Below are 17,382 nucleotides of genomic sequence, written 5' to 3' on the forward strand. Positions count from 1 at the left end.
TTTACTAAAGTCAACTTCTAATGCAGCTTGCTTCATTTCCATTTCTAACGCTACACATGCTAAGTACAAACTCAGTCGAGCACCGCTGCTCAACAATGAAAAGTCCCTCTAGGTTTCTGCTGCTAATTAAGCAGGAGCATTTTTGAAAAGACCAAACCGTTTAACTTGGTGCAAAATATTGGGCTTTAGGAGCGTATTGGTTTTTTCGCATCCATGGCCTGTTCCTCAGTCCCTCCAGAGGTGCAGACAAGCCTCCTTTCCCCAGACACAAGATCAGCACATGTACAGTACATCCTTTTATTATCTCAAATAAGCAACAAAATGGTGACACTGTAAATGAAGACATGCCCTGTAATACCACAGTCTAAATGTTTGACACTTTTTAAATAATTTACATTTTAACCTTATTATACCCTTTTCAAAGTTCATATGTACACACTGGGAATCTTTTCCTTTTATTTTCAGTACAACAAACAAGTCTCTTGGTTGGGGAAAAAAAGCCCGGAGTAATGTTTTCTTCATTTACAATAGCTGTACAAATGAACCTGCTGTGACCGGGCCGACCAGTATACACCTGTATGTCCTGTAGTGGCGGAGCAGTAGCCCACTTTGTCGTAAAGTTGGTTACAGTTCAGATGTGTTGTTTGTCTTGTTGCAGAGCTCTCCGATGCGTCGTGTGCGTTTGAAATCCAGGGCATGGCGATGACACAGCAGCAGGGGGTAGCACAGGCCCAAGTTTTCTAGTGGCACAAGAGGAGGGGGCGCCCCGGGGAAGAACGCGGGGGGCAGAGCGGCACTGTGAAGAGGCGCACTTGAAAAGGGCCCTGGTTGACCATTCCCTTTGAGGCGAGTGGATGCAAAAGCCTAGGCCACTGGCAGGTCAGAACAAAGTGAGAGAGAGAAGGCTCCTGGGGGAGGCTAGCGCGGGGCTCAGAGCAATGTTACCCCCGGTATACTCCCTTTAATCAGCGGGGCATCTCCATTGAACACACACTAAAGTCAGTTTTTAACAAACATATTTCCACTTTGTTGGAATAACAACTCAAACAACTGTTGGCACCCACAAAGATCAGAACTTTTTTTTGTTTTTTTTGTTTAGTGTGCGTGGAATTGAAGAAAACTTACTTGCAAATATAAAGCAAGCAAAGAACTTGGCCTTTCTTGTTGCCGTCTTTGATCCGCAAATGTTGAGAATAAGACCAAAAGAACAGGATAGAGTAAATGCCGCCCACTCGCCTTGTTGTGGAGAACACAGTGCTGCGGAGAGTACAGTTCACTTTAGGAGCTGCCAAATATACTCATGAGATCATCGGGGCTTAGAAGTGACAGACTCTCTCAAACCTGGAGAGACGAACAGCATCGGGAGCCAACTCAAACGATTGATCGTGCCCTTTGTCCAGTGCTTGGGTTTGGGTTTAGGCTGTCGCTGAGGCAGATGTAATTCAGGTAGAGACTTTTGTCCACTAAATCGAAAGTTGGCAGTGCAGCACTACAAGATTACATACTGCGGTTTCATCCTTGAGCAAGACACTTCACCCACACTGCCTGTACGTTTTGGTTTCTTTCAAAGTAGGTGGAGAGGGCAAGGTCTGGGGGTAAATCATTTGGGTTTGACAAGTGGATCAGGGCAGGACAAGGCTTATTATATGTGCAAATAATTTTTAATTTTATAGCACAATTCCCCTAAACATTCAAGCTTTACTGCAATTCGCTTCAGTCTGTGCAATCAACCTGTTCTGGACCAATTTTTAATTGATATGTTCTCGCGGAAAAAGGTTTGATTTTTTTCTTTTTCTTTATGTGTGCGATACATTTAACGTTAAACATTGCCGAAACACCCAGGTTCTACTCCATGCACCATTTGAACAATGGGACTTTTTTTTTTTCCTCGGCTCTGAACGCACAGCCAGCCAGATCGCTTTAGCCACATAGCCCGCGGACATCTCGAGTTTGTGCAGCTACTGCCAAGAAACGCTCTCACACAAGCTCTCCAAAAAGCCTAATGATAACAGCGCTCATACATCCTTCATATTGTAGAAAAGAAAAAAAGAAAAAACATTTAAAATAATCCTCTTAATAATTGTTTACACCGTGTCATGATAAGAGTAGGAACAATAGACAACATTTAAAAAAAAACAAAAGAGAAAAGTCATAGACAATCATTTTGGCGAACAGTGCTGCTGTTTTGAGGCCAATAGGGGTTTTGTGACACTGGGGGGTGTATGGACAAGGGGGCAGGGGCGCTTATGTCATAGTCCCAGACCTGGCTACTCATGTCCACATAAGCGTGAATATTCCCCCAAATTACCACAAACAAAACAACAGTCACAGAGTTCATACAGTCCCAGATTCTTTGGGCGTTGTTTAAAATATTCAAAAATGTGTGTTGCTGATGCGTTGTTTTTTTTTTTCTTTGTTTGGCACTACATTCCCCTTAAGAGTTCTGCAAAGCTGCACTGGTAGTTGGAAGAGTCCTATACCTACAGCTGTCCAGTGCAGTAAGCGTTCTTTGTATTTGGGACAGTGGTGGTCCTGTTGGGGTGGCGGGGGGAGAGGGGTGGGGTGGGGTCAGAGAACTGGGGGCATTGGGGGGTCAGTTTTGTCTCCAAACTGCGGCTTTAGTCCAGAGGTTCCTGTTTTATTCTGATGGGGGTGTTGAGGGACAGACACCGCCGGTCCTCGCGACACAAAACGTATTCGCTGAACTGGGACGAGTCCACGCCGCCGCCGCATGACGCAGCCACGCTGAAGCCCTTCTGGAAGAGACGCTCCAGGACCTGCCCAAAAAACAGAGACACGCAAACCATAAGGAGATTAGTGAAGTCATTTATAACATATGCACTCATTTCTATCCACAAAGGCAAGTGAAAAACATTATTAGAAGTTTTGGATTGGAAGAAAATGTGTTAAAAACTTGTCAGCCATTTCACTGGGCAGGAAAGCAGAACCTGATTGGCACTGACAATGAGTTTTATTTTGGTGCTGCAATCTTTAGGCAGGACAGTTAAGCACAAGAGGATGGAGAGCAGATAAAGACATTCGGCAAAATGTTGGACAGGAATCCACGATGCTGAGGAGCTGCTGTCACATGCAATTTTATTAACGGAATTGGCCACTCTCAATACTGAGATATGTTCATACCTTAGCTTAGATGAGTTAATGTGTAGCTTTCTGGTCTTTATGCGTGCGCTCAGTCACGTAAACAGTGCACAGACGGCGTTAGCATTTAGCCTCTCCTCTCCTCTTCTCTATTGCCCCAAACGGGAGTGAAGTAGTTAGAAGTGATCAAGCTCTTCCATGTTTTCCCTATTTAAATATGGTTACATGAGCCTTTATGTGAGCCAAGTATAGTCACAGTAATATAACTACGCCTATACTACTATATTCCCCTTTTTATCCGCATAGAAAATCGACATGTTTAATTTTGTCTGACTATACTTGGAGCGTGTAAAGGCTCATGCAACCGTATATAAACAGGGTAAAAGTGGAAGGGCCGTTTGGGGCCATAGAGGAGAGGAGGAGAAGAGGAGAGGCTATATGCTAACGCCGTCTGTGCTCCAGACTGCTACGCATCAACTCGTCTAAGCTAAGGTAAGAACATATCTCAGTATTTAACAAACGGTGGGCCTATTTCTTTAATTGATCAGTACTTTTCCATGACAGTCCCAGTCAGCTGCATGACATTGACTGACAATGATTCAGTCTCAGATTCTCATAACCAAGGTCTGGTTTTCCAATACCTCATATACAGGTGTCTGTAAACCTCAGGAAATCGCCAGAGATAACCCAAAAAAACGGGAAGCCACTCATTTTCAATAAACAATAGCCATTCTAGCTCATACATGTTAACTAATTCTGAATGTGTAAATACTCTGATCACACATACTAGGAGAGCCTGACATCACACGGCTCTGTAATATTCATTCTGCACGTGAATCCAACCCGCGGCAGGAGCTGGGAGGGAACAGAGCAGAGCTGGGCACGTTGAGGGAAAAGGTCTGCCCTGTGCGGTGATTACTGGAGCTCCTAATTTGCGTAATGAGGAGAACCGAGGTCCACACGTGTAAAAGACGTGGGAAGAATAGAGATATGGAGCACCGCTGCAAGAGGGATCGCAATCGAGTTGAACTCAATCAGCAAATCGTAAGGGCAATTATATGTTCTCTCAATCTCCATGGGGTCTTTGTGTGTAAAACATACAAACCCAATGACAATTTTAAAAACATAAATGTTAAATCTATTCATACATATGTCTGTAAGGAAAAATGCATAGGTATTTTATACTTGTTTAGCCCTAAACCGCAGTGATGACGTAGTATTCAGTTTGAGACTCTTGGACACTTGCATCAGTCTTATCTATTTCATATTTGTTGAGGGTATATCTTTCTAAATCTCAGCGCAGTGGATTAACTTATTCCCTTGTCCTTTTAATGGAGTGTGCAGTACATGGAAATGAAAGGTCTAGCTGAGGGCAAAGCCTCTCTTCCAAATGCGCAGCTCGAAAAGTTCACACAAAATAGATTGGTTTCGACACTGCAAAAAAGAAAAAAGTGTGCATTTGTGCGCACCGGATCATAGCTAAACAACACGCATGTAATGAAATGCGCTCACACACTCTCCATCCCTCTCCCACTTGTTGAGGCAATCGGAAAGCGAACGTTTCCTAATTAAAGCTCAAATGTGGGACGACATGCTGCTAGAACGGACCACTTTTGAAAAAAAAAAAAAGTTGGAAAAACGCCCACTTTTTTTTTTTTTTATCGTCCTTGGGCCATACGGCGCTGACGAACTCGGTAATGTGTGAGACAGAAGGGGCGGGCGGACAGCTGATGGTGCGGGCGCCTAATTAAGAGACCTGCCCAAGCATCAAACACTCCCAAAATCCATGACAGATGACGGAGGAGCCTAACGATTATGGAAATGATATTACATGGACTGCTTTGATCATTGCATCACATTGCATATTTTTTAACCCCCCTCCCCGATCATCTCATGTGGGACTCGCTGGCGAAGGTTTTGGTCACAGAGGAAAATGGCCCGATCAATAAAGATACAGACTACTTTTATCACGTAATGGCACAAAAGACTTGGGGGTATTATTTTAGATAGCATTTGGGATATTTTAATGACTGTACAAGGCCAAGCAGTGGATTACGGCGCCATAGGGAGATAAACAAAATAATTAAGATAGGGTTTAAAAGACCACGGGACAATGCCCTGAAATCAGTCCCAGATGACGACATAGAAGAGCTGAAGCTTGTCCTGGTGTGTTTTGTTCGGCAGTGCACACCGCAGGCCTTCAGATCACAGCTTATGTTGTATTTCTCTGCCTATTTTCCTGCCCAACTCGCGCGCAACCATAACAAACTACACGGGGAGAGCAGCAAGTCGCATGCAAGCGAGCAACTTCCCCAAGAAGTTGTCTCCAGTCGAGCATGGTGATTTGTGTGAAATGGAATTACAACTTGTTGGCATTGGCTTCTGCTTCGAGTAGGCAACATGTGCATGTCTTTGTGCCCACAAGACCGCCTGAGTCTGGAGGTCATGTGTGAGGGAGGGCTTTTTATGATTTTCGAAATACTAAATCTATGTACCATAAACAAATACGCAAGCCAATGTGATCTGACCTTCTGAGTTTACTTTCATTTGTTGAGTAGCTTTCAGGGCCTTTCTGAAAACCCCACATTCACAAAGGCATTTCAAGTGTTAAACAAGTTACTTCATGTTTATGCAATATGACTAAAGAATATCATACGACGCAAAAGTGCTGCTCACACATAAGTAGCATTTCTTACCCTAATATACTACTAAATAAAATGTGCATTCTTTTTTGGGGAGTTTTTTTTTAAGCTTTGTTTCATCCTCAAAGAAGTTTTCAACTTTCAGTGTCACCATATTAAATTGATCAAGTTGTTTTTAAAGGCACAGCCCTTAAACCCCCAAAACGCAATCCACAAAGTGAAGATTCAGAGCTGAACTTTGGCTGTGACTAAGTCTGTTGGAATTAAAGCCTTGCTCTCGGTGCGCCGTCCCTCTTGACTGTGGCAGATCTGGATCACTCATGTTCCCTGACAGTGGCGGGTCGCGTGGCTGCACCGGGACCCTCTGTACACCTTTCATTCTCTGAGCTGCCACCCATCATGAGATTTACCCTACGCATTCCAGCGCTAACCTCCACAGCGAAGAAATCAAAGTGAATGAGGCTTTAGGCGGCAAACCAGAGCACAATGCAATATTCATGTAAACTGCACGTATATCTGAGGAGGCGCGACGACGCCGGCTCCATATGGCATACGCTGATTGACACGACTGCGGAAAATTCCCAGTTACATCTTCCTATGTCAAAAGAGCGACTAAACTGTTGTAAATATCCAAAATGTTCCACATGGCTTTAACTATGTACTATCAAACTGCTTTGTGTGATTTTTATCCTTTACTTACAGCAAGTATTTGGCATGGAGCAGCGAGATGTTCCACTCCAAATGAAGGAAGGCCCGTGCCAACGTCTCCACAAAACGCATTTGGACAGAGTGAATGGAGTTTGGCAGGACAACATACACAATCTGGCTTTATAAAGCTGAAGTACAGGGATGTAAAGGCACAAACTGAGTAAATTATACAAGTCAATTCACATCAGTAGTTAACTCAAAAAACAAGCTGGGCATGACTAATTGAGGGATTCCAAGTACCACCCCGCTAAGGTAGGCTGAGGAGTTTCAATTCAATTTAATTTTTAACATATCACCAAACTAAAACCAACATGAAAAGAATGGATTATTTTAAGCCACACTGCGTAACATTTTGGACTAGACTGTTGCCATCCATACAAAACATGCTCCTGATGACCAGCTCCACACAGGGTTATCAAAGAATGGATTTGGATGAGGACCAATCCTGTTTCAATCTCAAATTCTGCTGCCTTCAGTCGACATCTCCATGAAGACGAGCTGGAGACGTACCCACTCCCGGTCAAGTTACAGTCATGTCTTAAAGGAATAGGCCACCGTTTTTACATACTAAGATATGTTCTTAGCTCACTTTAGTCGAGTTAATATATCCCCGTCTGGTCTTTGTCCGCGCGCTCTGTCACGCAAACGGAGCACATACGCAGCCTCTCCCACATGTCACATAGCTCCGAAAAAGCTCACGATAGAAGCTACCAAGCTCTTCCACGTGTTCCCTATTTAAATAAAGTTACGTGAAGTGTTTTCATGCGAAGTATATTTACCCAGAAATGTAGCATGTCGATTTTATAAGCAAATAAAAAGGGGGACTATATTGTGAGGCGTAATGATACGAGGAGCACAGCGTCCGCGTAGTAACTCCTAAAGACTTCCCCCGCTCACTTCCGTCAATAACCTTTAGGAGTTACTGCGCGGACGTTTTGCTCCTCGTATCATTACGCCTCACAATATAGTCCCCCTTTTTATTTGCTTATAAAATCGACATGCTACATTTCTGGGTAAATATACTTCGCATGAAAACACTTCACGTAACTTTATTTAAATAGGGAACACGTGGAAGAGCTTGGTAGCTTCTATCGTGAGCTTTTTCGGAGCTATGTGACATGTGGGAGAGGCTGCGTATGTGCTCCGTTTGCGTGACAGAGCGCGCGGACAAAGACCAGACGGGGATATATTAACACGTCTAAAGTGAGGTAAGAACATATCTTAGTATGTAAAAACGGTGGCCTATTCCTTTAAAGGAACAGGCCACCGTTTTTCCATACTGAGATATGTTCTTACCTGAGCTTAGACAAGTTGATGCGTACCTGTCTAGTCTTTACGAATGCGTTCAGTCACTCAAAAAGACCAAAGATGTTGCCAGCATTCTGCCTCTCCTCCTCTCCTCTATGGGGCCAAACGGGGGTGAAATTTGAAGCGACCGAGCTCTTCCACGTTTTCCAAATTTAAATACGGTTACGTGAGAAGTTACACAATCCAAGTATAGTTACACAAAATGTCGATTTTCTAAGCGGGTGAAAAGGGGTACTATATTGCTATAAGGCATAATAACACCTTAAGAGTACTTCGACGTCCGTGCAGTAAAGTGAAGATAGTATGTTTAATTCTATGTAGCTATATCGGCTAATTTAAGCTAGGCTACTTGTTATTTGTTGCTGACGTTAGCCTGGCCAAAGTTATTTAATTAATGTTTGGCTGTTTAGAGGATGATATGACAGACCAGGCTGGTATCCATGGTAACGCGGGTCATGTCACCCGTACAGTGTTACAGGTCCAGTCGTGTGCGTTTTCGCCTCCATCGTGGGCCCGTGCGCTCCTCGTATGTGATTCAGACGCACAGCGTGAGTTGATGATTAATTTTGCCAGTTCAAAATCGTGTTTAAAAGCGCACAGTGAGAGAAGTGAGCCGCTCACAGTTTATTGGGTGAGATTTTACACAGCGTGGCTTTAAGTATTACCTTTTTGACATTTTGCTTAAAGCCTTGGGTTGGTTAAACGAGTTGTTAGAGACGCACAATGTCTGACCACAAAACATTTCTTTGACTGGAGTTAAATGGATTAATAACACATGTATCTCACACATGTATTTACTTTTCATCTGAAATCAACCCAATTCTGTGTTGAGTTCGCCACCAGGTTTGGACAGTTTGCCGAATGTCTCTCCCCGCTCTTCACCCCTTTTCACACTAAACTGTACCGTCTGATAAAGCGCGCGGGCCAAAAACATAACTTAAAGAAATTGTGTCTACTCCTAAACACCCTAACACACCGGTCAGCCCACTATTCTCTGAGGCTTGAGACTCTTCGCCCTGCGCACAGAAGTGGGATTGACAGAGTGACACTGGAGTGAGTGGAGGCATGTCGCTTGGTGGTAGTGAGGCCAGTTGTGAGGGGACAGCAGGGGGGAGGGGGGGGGTTGGGGTCCTTGTCTTACACGGGCTCTGCTGTCACTTTGATGAAGGACAGATTGAACCAGGCCTGAACCCAGTGCTTTATCACATTGATGTATAGAGGGGCGAGTGGGCCGCGTGGGTGCACCTCTGTGGCTCTTTGGCTAAATGTTTTCTCTATGTTAAGTGCCTCCGCGGCTTCTCTGAGGAGCTGGATCAACATCACAGAACAGGTGGTGAGTATTAGTCCCTAAATTCCATTCGCGGAGAATCACTGGCCAAGGTGAGGTTGTTTATTTGCCTTCTCACACATTTGAAAACACAAGAAAGTCGTGCAGGCGAATAAGAAGGCAATAGGACATGTAAATGCAACTTCACTATCACGATAATTGTGCAACAAAAAACTGATGGATAGTAGACAATAGAAAACACAGGGTTATTATCTTATTATGTCCACATATTGAGTATCACATGGTGTGTCCGTTTTACGGCCCGAGGCGAGATAGCAACAGTACCTCCGCTCTGATAACATCGCTGCTGTCGGAAATAATTTCTTTCTCTCTACGACACACAATAAATAAAAGCATTTATAGGTCTTCACAGATCTCTATGTCCTGTCAGACTTCGGCCCTCTCGGCGCCTGTGGGCTGGGCGCGGCTGTCTGCTCCCCAGGGTTGGGGTCTAGTAATGTAACAGGATCACAGTCTCATTGTCTAGTGGCCAACACAAGGATTATTTACCTAACCTTCCCATACCTTCACGCAACAATGAGAGAGGACAGAATGAGTAAGTTGTTTAGAAAAATCTCCCCTTACAGTGAAAAACACCTCCATCTGCTCCGTGTGTCTTCATCTGCATCAAGCCAATGAGGCGGGCCATCTCCTGCGCTAGCATATGTGTGCCTACAACAGAGGGGCAACTGGGTGTGCGAATAAAGAAAGCGCCTGTGTGCGACTGAAAACTGCACTCAGACTGGAGGTGGTAGGAAACGTGTACAGTCTTTCTTTGCACATTACCTCTAAATAGGATTTGATTTTGGCAAATAAAGCAGAGCAATAAAAAGTCCTTTCAGACTGTGTTAGTGTGATACTCTCACATCCAGCAGCAGCCTCACTGGTAAACAGAGGGAGAAAATGTTGTGTTAGTTGATGCGGCCAATTAATTATATTGCAAGTCATTTAAAAATCTATAAAAGAAGTATAAACCGGTTTAGGCTGTTTGAGAAATTGTAAGTATGGTATTAAAAAATGCAATACGTGTATTTCAATTGCCTGAAGCAATGTTATATTGGAGTCTTTTTAAAAAAGAAGCTGTGTCTTAAAAAGGAGTAACGCGTAAATTATGCATATCATTTCCCCCTCTTTTCCATTCCTCTTCTTCATTTTTCTCAGGAAAAACATGGCCGCAGTCCATGCGCGTTTGTCCCGCCTGTCGGGCTATGCTCTTTGGAGCGGTGTCTGAGGTGCAGAGGGGTGGGAGGGGGGTAAGGAGAGAGAGGAGGTGGTGGTGTCAGAGTCCACATTGGGCCAGAGAGAGACAGTGCTCCAGGGTTAGGCTGCACTCAGCCCGGCCGTCATGTGGCTGTGGGCACTGTCTTACACTGCGCCGGTAGTGTGAGCTTGTTATGTTTCCACTTCTCTCTTTCACACAACGCTAGAACTTTAAATCTTATCTGACTGGGAAGCTTGATCTAAATCTCCCTAAATGTGTGACTACAGCTGCAAACTGAAAATATGAGGTAAAATATATATCTACACCAACTACACCAACAGCTTTATGATAGTACACCATGATCATTTAAAACTTGTTGGAAAATCTTCAGTTTTTCCCCCAGTGTTCACTGCAGAAAAAAAACTCTTTTACAAGGGATTGTTTTTGTTGTGTCAAAGAGACACAGAATCACTTGTACAGCAGCCATACCCTGTAATAATAATAATAATAATGGCCTGCACTTGTACAGTGCTTATATTGCACAAGCCTATGCTGTAGTCCTTTTTCATTCACTCCATACAGCTGCCCTGTGTATTTTAATAATGTTATTGTACTGAGACTTTAAGCGTTTGGAATGCATTATCATTAAAATCATTGGGGTAAAGAGTGATAGAGAAGCTGCCAATCTGCCAATCCAGCCCCAACCACACATTGCATTGGTACAGGCGGTGAATGAAGTGTCTTGGTCAAGGACACATTGAACCTGCAAGAGCCAGGATTTGGACCGCCAACGAAGCTCTCGGATATTGGACCGTCTGAGCCATTGTCTCCCCATCGGTGAGAATTCAGAATCTGAATAATTTTATTGCCAATGTCAGTGAACAGGTTCACAAACTTGGAATTTTCTTTGGTGCAAACGTGCAGTGACTGTTGCCACAGTCGTAAACTATACAACCTGACAAGGGACTAAAGGAAAATGTGCTTGTTCAGCTATGTAGGGTAAATACAAGGGAAAGGAATATATGTTTCTGAAGGCTCTCATTCATCCAGGAAGTGGTCATCGCAATGACGCTTTGCTATGAAGTAAAGCAGAAAGGTTGCGTGAGAAAGACGCACAGGGCCATAAATCTAGATATCGATACAGATGTTGTCATCTTCACTACCTGTATTCTGTTCTATTGTGCCAAAAATCAACACAAGGTCAAATCCAAAATGAGAAATTTCAGAAAAGTCAGAAGATTCAGTAATTTGGATGTGACCAGTACCAGGTCATGGTTTAAAACACATTTGACATACAATGTTACAGTGCAGAGGTGTGTTGGTGAGACAGTACCTGCACAGAGTTGAGCCTGCAGTAGCCGTTGAGGGGGAATCGAATAACGTGTGTGGGGTCCTGGTTCCAGCCAGCGTTGACAGAGTTACACATGACATCTCCAGTCTCTGGGAAAATCTCCTCGATGAGGACCTTTTCTCCACTCAGAGCAATCCTCTCTCCCAGGTCCGGTGTCACCCGCACCACCAGGCAGTCACAGGGCTGGGACATGCGTCGCTGCTCGCGCTCCTGCTTCCAGCGTTCCAGCTCCTTGATCATGGGGGTGAGCTGATAGTAGCGGGCCTCTTCATACAGCAGGTTGAAGTCCTGCACAGAAACACACACAGGGTCACAACAGTGTATTGTACTGTGGTCATCTGGCTGTGGCTTTAGCATGACAGCACTAGGTGTATTTGTGATAAAGTTAATGGACTGCCTGAAGCAACTAATAACAAAATGTCCTTGAGCAAGACACTTAACCTCTAATTACTGAGAGGCTGCTCCTCCAGCTGCAGTGCACTTTGCCCTGTCCACGCACACACCACCTGAGTGGCACCCACACACACTCCAACACACTCTCTATCGTTCAGTATTTAGTTTGCAAATGGACAAAAGATGCTTTTGTAAGTTGAAATGAGAACAAAAACAATCAATCTGAAACGAGATGGCTTTGATCATCAAGATCATTGTGTCCATAAACACAGCCTCTCTGTTCTGTTTCGGCACAATAGCTGTTGGCAGTGCAGCATTAGCCTTTAGCATGTCTCCGTGAGAGGCTCCAACAGGCCCAGAGTGTAGCTCCAGTGAACTGTCCCAGTGCATTCCTGTGTGCAGACTGTCTGCAGCAGATTGCCTGCCTCTCCCTCTAGGACATGACTTGCTCAGGGCCATTTGCCCCTGTGCTCTTGCCTCTAATTTCCCACTAGACCAGATGGCACAATCATTCAGTGCTACTATTGAAAAAAAACGAGGCGGCGGAGAGTTTCTATTGGCGGAGGAGAGAAGGTGAGGAAAAGATATGTGCAAGTGAACATGAGGACAATCGGGAATTTAATGTATTCATTGCATGAAGGGGATGTTATGCTAATGAGGATTGTGTCTCCATGTTAAGCTGCTATTAAAACAAGATTTAATTAGGTTAGGCCCAAACAATGCAAAATCTGTTAGCCAAACAATTAGTAATTAGTAAATTCATGTTTTGATAAGTGGCAGAAAAAGACAGCCTGATGCACACAAATTAGTTTAGACATCAATGTCATTTATACTTATGCTTCCTATTTGGGTTTTATTCTGTGAAGTAACTTGCATATTTATGAGTTGCAAGGAGCAGAAATGCCCTTGAAAGTTAATCACTGTGAGTTCAGACTGTGGAAACTACATATGTTTACTTTAGTCTCACTGTAGCAAAATTGTCAGGGAGCCTCAGGCCTTACTGGACCTCTGCTATAGCACCTGAGTACAACAGCAAACAGCATCATTAACCCTCTTCTTCAGCCTTGAGACGCCTTCCTCACAGCTTTGCCCCTTCATCTGAACGACACTGACTCTAAATCTATGCATGGCTCAAATGTTGACGCAACACATCTTAAGCTGATGGTTTAATATTTAAGCAAAGTGAGCGGGTCTTTCTCTCTCGCTCCTGTGGTCTTCTCACGGCAGCTGACAAACTCATAGAGAGACGCTGCGCTCGGGGCATCTCTCAGTATCAAAGCGCAGCTCCTCAGCCTTCACAGGTCCGGAGCTGTGGATGGATATGTTTTTAACAGGGGTCTGACTGCCGGCCACTTTAGTCATTCGAAGCACAAAACAAGCCTAATCCTGGAAGCGCTGAGGTGATGATGAGAGAGACACAACCAACTCCTCCGTCTTTCCTGCCTGCCCGCGGGAGGAGCTAGTGCTATGCTATATACCGCTGGCAGCTTCAACAGACACTTCAGACCCCCATCCCATGTCCAGACAGGGCCGTTTGAGCTTCAAAATAATGATCCGACCTGTGCGCCCACTGGCAAGGCAATGTCTCAGGGAAGGACAGACGGCACGCACAAGGGCTGAGCCAGAGACCAAAGATGAAGAATAAGTAAGTGATGAGATCTGTCACTGGAAAGTACAAAAAAAGTCGACTGTGTGTTCAGCAAAAAGACACACGGGGAGAGGTTAAGTGGGAGTTGTGCTTTCGATTTTTCCCTCTCTTTTTTATATCGAATTGAGCAAACACTTGGAATTACAGTAGGCTGAAGTAGGAAAGAGGGAAAAGAAATGGTGTGCATGTGCTGGTTTGACAGACAGGACGGTTTCTTAAGGTTTTTTAAAACTTGTACAGGCACAATAAAAATAGAGAGTTCCGCAATGAAAATATTTATGTCACTAGATGTGCATTTTGACTGACTGTTGTTAGTGAAGTGAAAAGCTAAAGGGCATAAACACTGGCCCCACTCGAAGCTTGGGAAGCCACTGTCCTATAGTAACTTGGGATATCGCTCTCAGTATGGCTTTCGTAAACTCGGGTAGTTCATTTGCTGCCCATTGCCCATCCCAACAAGCCCTAAATACCTGCAGAAACAAAGCATTATTGATTCGAGCCTGAATAAGCCCACGCTGACGCCGCTAACTCTTTCTACGCTCTGTAAGCGTAGCCTCGATACGACTGAGCAATGCTTACAGCTTTGTGATTAATTGTACTTTGAATAATGAGATGAGGAAGGTTATTAATGGTGAATATTTTTGTTCCACTCATGTAGGCTGAGTAGAATTTTTGCATTTTCTATTCTGCTCAGACGCTCACATTGATTTAGCAAAACACACAGCGCCGTGGCAGCCAGCAGCACAACAGAGCCGGCCCCGAGGCGACGGCAGCCCTGATTGTGTTCCAGATAAGGACATGCACTATTCACCATTTGCATTTTCCTTTTTTCCCTAATGCCTTCACGGGAATTGTAAGGTACGCGTTTCAACACACGGGCTCCTCATGATAAGTAGGAACGATGACGCTGTTGCATTTACTCACGGCTCGGCGCCTGATTGGACTGTCAGAGCGTTATGGAAGCGAAACAGAAAAAGTAATGGTTAGTGATTCACGATATCATTTGCCAAATGTGCGGCGCTTTCAAATGTTGTATAAGGTTTTGGACTCGGTTCAAAACCCGAGAGCCCCCGGGGATCTGGCCGCTGGACAACGAGTCATGAATAAATGAAAGATGTAAATATTACGCTGCGATATAGGAAACACCTATCACTTTGAGTTAAGACTTCATTATGTAGCACTCTGATACGTCTAAGAATCAAGTTTATGCTTTAGTGATGTGCAGAGTTACAAAAATAACAGAAGAAAAGGATCGAACAAATTGCCACCTACATTTACAGCCAACTTAAACTCATGTGGGGTTTTCTATTATTTAGTTACAGCGTGTCTGAACACAAGCCCATTTGTAACAGTTTTCCCTCGCACTCACTCATTCTTGATTTGAGCCCGCAGCGCTCTTTATTTCTGATAAGAAAGTCACTGTTCAATAACTACCATGAATACTTAACAGCTGCTGGCATAGAAAAAGCGGAATTCTTTTTTTTTATTTGTAAAACACATGTAAATCAGAGCTGGGCGTCTGACATCAAGGTGCGCTTTTGGATCTTTTCTCATTGTCAAGTGTTGCTCCTGCTGTTCAGATTTGGCCAGCTAAATTGCTTTTTTAGAATAACATTCTTAAAGACAAAAAGGTTTTCTTGAGGTTGCTGCACAAACTAAAGCGTAAAAGCAGGATTGTAATAAAGCTATGAAACAAAACAAAAGAGCAATGTCAATATGTTTATGCATTGGGGATGTGAAGGTGTTTCTCAGCCTTAAAGCTTTGTTAAACAAAAAGCACAGCAGGAGGACTGGGAGACGTTCATGGGCTAAATGTTGGAAGCCAAAGTCAAATTCATGAACTAAACTTGAGGCCGTGGCATTGCATACGCTCTACTGCAGAGTCACAAACAAGGAGGGCTGGGTGCCGTTAAACGAGTCCGGTATCGAAAAGAAGGTACAAGTGGTATTGGAAAAGGGTACAAGAAGAAATATTCAATCTTTATATTCAAGTTTTATATTCAAGAGGCTGTTGGTTATCAACAAGTGGGGGCGAGAAATTGAAACACAAGTTAAGTTTCTTTCTGAAAAATTGTGGGGGGGGGGGAATAGGAAGAAAATTTGAGAAAATTGGGAAAAACTTGGGGGGGAAATTGGGAAAAGGAATTGACAAATTGGGAGGAGAAAAAACATGGGGGGAAAAAAAAGGGGGGGGGGAATGGGGAAAGCAATGGGAAAAGAAATGAATAAATTGGAACAAACTTAGGGGAAAAAAGGTAGAAAAATTGGTAAAAACAAAAAAAAGTGGGAAATTGGGAAAAAAAAACAATGGGAACAAATGAAAAGAAATGGAAAAATTAGAAAAAAAAATGAAAAAAATGGTCCCAAAAAAGTGTGTAAGTGAACATGAGGACAAGTGTTTTTTTCTGCACTTTTTTATAGTTAAAGAAAGTTTCTTGGTTGTTTCACTTCAAACAAATGATACAAAAAACAATCAAATGGAAGGAAAAACAATGAATTAACACTATTAATCTGTTTTCTGGTTCTATTTTAGCATAAGTATCGAAAAAAGTTCAGGTATCGGTATCGAAAACCAAGTATCGTTAAAGTCCCGGTATCGGAAAAGAAAAAACGTTACCCGGCCCTACATCCAAGTGCAGGTAGTTGCAATCCTAACAGCGCCTCACCTGAATATCAAGTACTTTGAGCGCTAATCAATAGTGCAGGACTTGGCACATTAACACTGGCCGTGCTCCAGTCAGCTTCCCACTTTAACATTGCTGTACTTAGTGTTCTATATTTCATTTTGTGCCTAATTACTGCTTGTGTGCAGGTATTTAACATGGTGAGTTGAAGGAGAATTAGAGTAAAGGCTCTTATGTCCACACACTGGCAGGTTTCTAAACATCCCCTTCTCATGATGCTCGAAACTGTTCAAGCCTGTGGAGCAAACACAAACACACAAATCGCTGGCCCTTCTTTACAGGGATGTGGCGAGGGCTCGTACCTTGAAGTCTTCCGGAAGGAGCAGCTTGCAGGTTCTGAGGAAACTGAGGATGTAGCGGAAGATCTCCCCGTCGCGGTCGATGAAGTAGTGCTGCTTCAGACTGTCCAACACGATGGGCTCGGTGCCATTGAACAGGCGACTGATTCTGGAAATGGAAACACACACGCAAAGAGAAGAAGAAAAAAAAAAGCATAATGGAATGAGTTACTCCCCTCTTCGAATGCATGAAACAATTACCCTCCATTTATTTTTTCAATTTTATTAGCAGTGAGCTCGAGACGCATTAGCATCCCAGGTTGAAACAAGGGGCTTAAGGCGCACTCGCTCCATTTCAGACTCGTTTGAAGTGTCCCTTCTGCGGAGATTACAACAGCACACACACGCCCGCCGCCTGTACTTACAAAAAAATTAATAGCATCAATGTAGCATTACAGCTCTATTATTCCAGCTGTCAGAGGGAATGGGGAAGAGGCACGGACCGTTGGAGGACAACAAGGCACACCTGGATATAAATGTTTACCATTATAAGACCACATGCTCTGTGATTGGTTTGTTTAGGGACGGAACATGATAAACGGGAGTAACTTTGGTTGATGTTCATGAGCTTTGACCGTAGTGAGCGATGATCACACAGGAAATGTAACGTAGGTTCTTATAATCATGCTATATAGTTACTGCACTTGCTTTAAGAAGATGTGCCTGGTTTTATGTTTCTGTAT

At 43.7% G+C, this 17,382-nt stretch overlaps 1 protein-coding gene across 3 annotated transcripts in view; it reads right to left on the reverse strand.

The window, feature by feature from the left end:
- Positions 1-361: 361 nt before the first annotated feature.
- The window catches only part of kctd15b (potassium channel tetramerization domain containing 15b), a 28,191-nt gene continuing 11,170 nt past the window's right edge, over positions 362-17,382 (reverse strand). For 2 of the 3 annotated variants that reach the window (XM_079554596.1, XM_079554595.1), the window contains exons 3-5: positions 16,664-16,808; positions 11,619-11,924; positions 377-2,777 (exon numbers count right to left, since the gene is read on the reverse strand). In XM_079554596.1, coding sequence (XP_079410722.1) covers positions 2,619-2,777; positions 11,619-11,924; positions 16,664-16,808 — 610 coding nt within the window. In that variant the 3' untranslated portion in view covers positions 377-2,618. Of the gene's footprint in view, positions 2,778-11,618; positions 11,925-16,663; positions 16,809-17,382 lie in introns of all 3 variants that reach the window. The other variant, XM_079554594.1, reaches the window with a different exon arrangement.

This window comes from Gobius niger, assembly GCF_951799975.1.
Source record: "Gobius niger genome assembly, chromosome: 4".
NCBI lineage: Eukaryota > Metazoa > Chordata > Actinopteri > Gobiiformes > Gobiidae > Gobius > Gobius niger.